Raw genomic sequence first — 6711 nt, 5'->3', positions numbered from 1 at the left:
AGCTTTGCAGGTGCAGTTGTGGCACCTGGGATGCCAGCCTTGGAGTCATCTGGGTGAGTTCCCTTTGTCACTTCGCCTTCTGTGGTCACTGCAGCACAACAGGAGGGCTGGGCAATGCTGACCTGAGCGTGGTGGGCATCTGGGAACAGAGGAAGCGTCACCCTCGGGAGCGAATGGTCAACGTGAGGACAGTGCAGGGAGCGGGGTTGTTCCCAGCTTGGGGCACTAAATATCCACTCTGCTGTAGAACGATGGTGACACTAAGAGGTGACATTGCCTATTAATTATACAGTCCTTAGGAAAAGAAGAAGGCCCACTATGTGTCTTAAGTTCTACACCCCTTACGTGGAGTTCTGCGCTCAGACCCGTTTTATCTAGGAGCCCAGAGAAGATCAGGAGGGGTGTAAATCGGTAAAATCCTTGTATATTCCACGGCTCCCGAAATGTATCAGAGAAGGCCTGCTCTCGTTCTATTGAATTTCCAATTCCGACCTTGTTTGACCTTGATTCTGATCAGTATTCCCTCGCTCCATCAGTTACACATACTTTTTGGTCTTTGTTTCTTCATAGGCACCCAAAGTTGTTTGTGGAAAGAGGTAGACGTAAATCATTATTTTGCTTCTAGGGAACGTGACCAGTGACAGTCATCCCAGGAGTCTGATCAGCTCAGCACACGTGCAGCCCCTCGGAGGGTGACCCAGGTCTCGGGCTCCACCACCTCCCCAGCCTCCTGTCCAGCCCCAGCACACGGTCTGACTCATGTGCAAACGCAGCAGCTGAGTCTCTGGGGTCAGCAGCTTAGGTCCCCCCTCCTCTCCCCTGTCCGGTTATCAGGAGTACCAGAGCTGAAGGCCCAGCTCCCCTGCCATGCTCACTCCCCGCCCCTCCCCATTGCCTGCCCTCAGAGCCAGCGAGACGAGACGGGGTGCCTCCATAAAGTAACTGCCTAGAACTTTCCCGCTGCACTGCCCGAGACAGTGAGCAACTCAAGCAGTAGCTGCTGTTACCTTTTTATTGAGTAAAATAGCAGAGCAAGGGCATTTGGTTCACTTGGAAAGCAATTAGAAGAAAGAAATGAGTTAGAGCCCCTCAGCAGTTCAAAAGATGCCCAAGGAGCCTTCTGTGTGTGTCTGCTGGGATGGCACATGGAGGGCACATCCACCAGGCAGGTCACCCATCAGAGGGAGGTGTGAGCGCTCTGGGGGGGTGTGAGTGAGAGGCGGTCAGCGGCCTGCCTGATGCCCAGTCCCCTATTCATCCTGGCAGCTGAACTTCTCCAGGGAGATGATGTTCATCCAGGGGACAATGTAAACCTGGAAGGCACACAGCTTTTGCTGCGAAAGGGAAGAGAGGGATGGTCGGTCAGCGTTACAGTTAAAGCGGAAAGTGCACTGGCCCCAGCCCCCTCCCCCAGCGGGCTGGCACCGAGACAGAACCAGAGGGGAGGACCCAGGGGCTGGGACCCAGGTCCAGGAAACCTCCTGCAGAGGTGGGGTCCGGGAGGGGTGACAAAGGACTGCAGCCCCGCCCGAGGCCGAGACCCCTGAGAACCAGCCAAGCCCCCAGGACAGTCTGGCCTTTGGTGAGCAGGTGGCATGGTGGGCCGGTTACAGGCCTCCAATTCCCTCTAATCTGCCAGGGGATGGGGGCGCGAGGCTGGGATTAAAGGGCCCTTTCTCCCTTCCCAGCAAACACCCGCAGCTGGGTCCTCCATCCCGCAGGCAACAATCCCCAAAGCAGACGGTGCCCCAATTCCCCGGCTAAAACCCCATAAATCCAGAGCAGTCACGTGCACACACATACCCTTCCCCTCACAGCCCCGGCAGGCACCCGCGATGCGCCCCCATGGGCACCCCCAACCCCTGCTCCCATCAGGCACGTACCTTTTTCAGGTGTGGCTGGTCATGGAAGGGACAGTTGTCCAAGTTGGCCTGGGACTTTGTACACGTGGTTCGGCCAACCTCCACATCCAAGAAGTAGTTCATCCCGGACACAACCTGGACACGCAGAGAGCACACACGCTTACAACACCTGCCGGCTGCACACACGTGGTTACCTTCTTCCCACCACTCCCCACGTTCACAGGCTGCCAGAACCACACCCAGGAAGCACAGCCGCCTCCTGATGGCCGCTGCGCCCCAGGCCCTTCCCAGAACTTGCTTACCAGCTGCTCCAACAAGCCATCTCCCACAGGGACACGGAGGGGGAAGCCAGGGACCAACACCCTAACTGGGTCCAGGAACAGAAGGCGTAGCTCCGAGGAGCCAGCCAGGGTACAGGCAAGCAACTGGCCAGCGCCCAGAGCCAGGCAGGGGACTGAGCGCAAGGTGGTGGCCCTGTCTCAGAGTCCACACTGCATCCGCAGGAAGGCTGTTGCCTGGTGATTACGCTTACGCTGAACTCCAGTCCCCAGGGTGGAGCCCACAGCATCCCATTCCCTGCATGTAGCCCAGGTTTATTTATTCCCTCCTGGAAGAGGAGAAAATGAGAGCTTCACGTTCGCGGACGTTTAGGCCAATAAAAGACTGCCTGGAATGCCTTCCTCTTAGGTGTGATTTTTGACGGGAATATTTCTCGTGTGTCATATATTGCGTGCCTTTTACACTTGAGATTACAGAATAGAAGTGAACTCTGGCTTCACACGGGCATCCCAGAAATGCCTTGTTAGAACCTGGAGAAACACGGAATGAGGGGCCAGGGACCAGGCGCCAGACCCCACCCGGGTAGAACCATGATCCCTCTGCTGTCAGCTTCCCTATGTGGCCAGTGAGCTAGTGTCACACTGGAGAGGAGCAGGCTGGAGGGGACCTGGTGAGCGGGGAGAGCAGGTCCTATCCAAAGGGGACAGCACCAGCCCACTGCTGCAGGAGGAGAAATGGGTCTGGTCTTGACCCATCTTCTGAAGTTTCAAGAGAAGGTGGCAGGGAGCCCTATGGCTGGCATGCAGGACCACACTCTCGGTGCTGTGTGGCTGCGTCCTGCTCTCCAATGGGACGCAGGCCGGATGGTCTAAATTCTAGCCTTCCTTCAAGGACCAGCGCAAGGTCCTGTAGCCCGTCCTAACTCTCCCTCCTGCCCTCTTCTCAACTCTGACAGTGGGCTCCTTATCTGGCCAGAACCCCAGGCAGGCTGGCAGAGGCAGAGGTCAGGCTGTCGGCGACCATGTGCCCATCTCAGGGTGGGAGTGAGATGTCACAGCCCGGAGGCTGCTCGCATGGGTGTGACCTGCAGGTGGAAGCGACGGTCCAGGAAGCTTTGTATTCTTACGCCAGACCCCCTGCTCTGGGACACACTGGACACCACGGGCCAACTCACGGACTTGTCTGTTTGCTGATAACCTCCGGGTGCTCTGGAGGAAGTTCAGAGTGTCTGTCCCCAACGCCACTACACAACAACATGGTGGCCAGGTACGTTTAATGGCATCTGCTGACAGGAGGCTCAGAGCGGAGTATGCCTCTTCTGTGTGACCCGAGGCTCGCTCATCTCGAGGAAACATCAGGCCAGCCCAAACCCACCAACAGTCTGAGCCACAACTGGCTGGACCCTTCAGAAACAACGCCAAGGTCATGAGACAGCCCAGGGGCTGCTCCAGAGTAAAAGGGGCTGCAGGACAGTGGCTGCATCGTGTGGCCTGGGAGTGTCCTTGGCTATAAAGGACACAGTGGGATGATCAGTGGCATCTGAGTAAGGCCTGTGTATTAAAGAGTCCTGATTTTCAAAACTGTATTGCGGTTATGGAAGAAAACGCCCTTGTTTTTAGGAAATATACACAAAAGTGTTTACCTTCAAAGGGTTCAGAAAAATAAATGCATATATACATCCCTACACACATGTACGTGGGGATCAGGTGGATCAAGCAACTATGGCAACTTTTTAACGTTTGAAGAATCTGGGTGAAGAATCTACAGTGATTCTATGTGCTATTTTTGCTACTGCTTTGTAAGTCTGAAATTATGTCAAAACAAAAAGTTAAAAGGAAAAAGTGCTTAAGGGCATTCAGTGGCAGAGCCAGGAGGGCAGACAGGTGTGGGTCTGTTTTTACCTCGCCTGTGGTCATTTAGTTGACATCTTGCGCCAAGCCCGGGTCCCAGAAGGCTGGGCCCTGACCCCAGCGCCGACCCAGAGGGCCGGCCGGTCCCGCGAAGGGCTGCGGGCGCCGGAAAAGGCCGGGGGCTGCGCCAGGGTGAGAAGTCCGTCCGCGTCCTTCGCGATCCCCGGGGCCTCAAGGGGCTGGGGGCTGCCCTCCCGAGAACTGGGGGGGCTAGGGGGCGGGGCTGGGGGCGGGGCTGGTGACCGCGCAGGCCACGCCCTCTCGGGGGCCGGCCTCCCGCATTCAGGGCCGCCCGGCCCTGGCGCCCCTGACTTGTAGCCTGGCCCGGCGCCCACGGCCCCTGCACCCGGGACTCCGCGCCCCCTCCCCGGCCCCCGCATCCCGGCCCCTGCACCCGGGGCTCCGCGCTCCCTCCCCGGCCCCTGCACCCCGGGCCCCGCGCCCCCTCCCAGACGGGACGCACCTGCTTGAAGGCGCGCACTACGCGCACCGCGCGGCTCTGGTAGGCGTCGTTGCTTTGCTTGTTGTACTCGCTGATGGCAAAGGACAGCGCCTCCTGTACGCCCTTCTCGTTGACGTCCGCCTCCATCAGGCCGCCCACCATGCCTTTCTTTCTGGGGCCCTGCCCGGCCGCAGGGCTCACGGCCAGGGCCAGGGCGAGGGCCAGGGCGGCCAGCAGAAGCAGCGGGGTGCGCGGGGATCCGGTCATGATCTCTCGGAGGCGGACGGAGCTGCAGCCGAAGAGCGATCCGGTGACAGGAGCACAACCCGGCCAGCCGCCGAGTCTTTATCCCTGGGCCGCCCCGGATCGTCCCGCCCCCGCCCGCCTGGCTCCTCCTCTTCCGCCCCTCCCCCCCCGCCCGCCCCTGTCCTCCGCCCTAGTCCCGCCCCTCCCCCAATCCTGTGCCTCCTCTCGCTTCTCTACCCGCCCGACCCGGCTCACTCCTTCCCACTCCCGGCCCTCTTCTCCGAGTCCCGTTTTCCCACTCGCGCGCTCCTCAACCCGACTCACCCCGGTCTCGCAGAAGGTGTCACCTCCTCGAGGCTGGCGATGCTTGTAACCCCGAGCTCTGTCTCCTGGTCTGAAAGGGGGAAGGGGCGTCTCTCGGCCCCTCCCCCCCGGCTGTCCGCGTCTAGGAGTCCCCCAGCTCACAAGGCTGCAGTTTCCGAGGCAGACGAAGGAAGACCTCGTGTGCGCCCCGTCCTCGGGGAACTTCTTTGCCAAACATAAATGAATTAACCTTTATTTAGGAAAAGCTCATCGGGTTCTCTTTCTCACAACTCATTTATTTATTCAGCTGGCACACCTTTCTGGGGCATCTCCCTGGCCAGAGGGTCTGGGGCCTGTAGATGGAGCGTGGGCAGGGGAGCCGGGGGCCAGGGACTCCAGGTAGTAGAGCCCCTACCTGATGGAGACATGAGGCGAACACTTGCGTAACTACATTAGCTAGGAGACACATTAAAAAGAGCAAAAAGAAACAAGCGTATAAAAACAATACTTTTTGTTTAACCCAATATATCCGAAATATTATTTCAGCATATACAAGCAATTGTGAATGGCATATCCTACACTCTTCTGTGTGTGTACATTTTACCCTTAGAGCAGGCGTCAGTGCGGACCGGCCTCATCTCCAAGCGTGGCTGTGGCATTGCCTGGGCCAGCGTTAGGGGGTGTGGGGGGGAGGGCAGTGATCAGTAATTAAGATCAGGGAGCTACAGGGGCTCTGTTAGAAGCGAAGTGAAGGGTGAAATAGAGATGGGTGCCAATGGACCCCGATCAGGGATGCCTCTGAGACGACAGACATTTAGGCTGAAACCTACCTAAAGGGCAGGAAGTCCTGCAGACACAAGGGAAGAGAGCGTCAGGCAAAGGGAACAGCCAGTGCAAAGGCCCTGTGGTGGGGCTCGGCTGGCCTGCTCTAGGGGCAGGAAGCGAAGCGGCTGGTGTTTAAGCGGGGAAGGGGTATGACCTGGAATCTCACCCTGGCAGCTGTGTGCACCCTACTGTGGGGGGGGGGGGGATGCAGGTGGAGGGGTGAGGATGACCCTTACCTGGCCGGTGGGGGAGGGGCAGCTGCTGAGGACTCCGCTTGTCCCCTCAGGGAGGTGAATGTCTGGCTCTGGTCTTCTGTCCATTCTTGGAAACCTTTCTTGATTTTTAAAAATCAACTTGAATGAGGTATGATGCCCATACAATAAATGCCTCATTTTATGTGTCTAGACTAAGGAATTTTAGCACGTGCATACACCAGTAGTGCCGCCCCACCAAGCTCTAGAACATTTCCTCCTGCCTCTCTGCGGTCAATCCTGTGCACGCCCCTGGCTCTGGGTGATGCACACATCTGTCTCTGGACTAGGGCTTTGCCTCTTCTTGAACTTTCTGCAAAGGGCCTCATGCAGTGTGTGCATCTGGGTTTTGAGCATCCTTTTTGAGCCTCCTCTATTGTTGGGTTAACCTAATTATTGGTTCTGTTTCTCCCCAGACTGAGAGGACGTGGTCAGCTGGGTACTGTGTGGGCTACCAGACCTTCCAGCCCAGGACCATGCAGGTCTGGGCCTGAGCATGGCCCTGGGAGTGGAGGGGAAGTCTGTTCTCTTACCTGCACCCTGTGTGCCTGAAGGTGGCCCAGTGACCGATGACCTATGGAGATGGTGGCAGA

General features: G+C 57.9%; 1 protein-coding gene across 1 annotated transcript; it reads right to left on the bottom strand.

Annotated features, from left to right (window-relative positions):
• Positions 1–994: 994 nt before the first annotated feature.
• On the bottom strand, positions 995–4868 carry LOC309645901 (cystatin-C-like). The gene is made up of 3 exons (XM_082431739.1): positions 4515–4868; positions 1884–1997; positions 995–1334 (listed from the first exon to the last, which is right to left on the bottom strand). Exons 1-3 carry the CDS (start codon positions 4758–4760, stop codon positions 1251–1253), a joined length of 444 nt encoding a protein of 147 aa, XP_082287865.1. The 5' UTR covers positions 4761–4868; the 3' UTR covers positions 995–1250.
• Positions 4869–6711: the final 1843 nt, after the last annotated feature.

This window comes from Balaenoptera physalus (assembly GCF_965194825.1).
Source record: "Balaenoptera physalus genome assembly, chromosome: 16".
Lineage (NCBI taxonomy): Eukaryota > Metazoa > Chordata > Mammalia > Artiodactyla > Balaenopteridae > Balaenoptera > Balaenoptera physalus.
The sequence above is the reverse complement of the archived record's forward strand: the minus strand, read 5'-3'. Positions and strand labels throughout refer to the sequence as shown.

Excerpts from the sequence above, each read along its gene's own strand:
- LOC309645901 (XM_082431739.1), bottom strand. The coding sequence starts at position 4,760 with ATGACCGGATCCCCGCGCACCCCGCTGCTTCTGCTGGCCGCCCTGGCC. Across the intron at positions 1,998-4,514 it reads TAGTGCGCGCCTTCAAGCAG|GTTGTGTCCGGGATGAACTA; the intron begins GTGCGTCCCGTC and ends CTGCGTGTCCAG. Across the intron at positions 1,335-1,883 it reads ACCAGCCACACCTGAAAAAG|CAAAAGCTGTGTGCCTTCCA; the intron begins GTACGTGCCTGA and ends TCCCTTTCGCAG.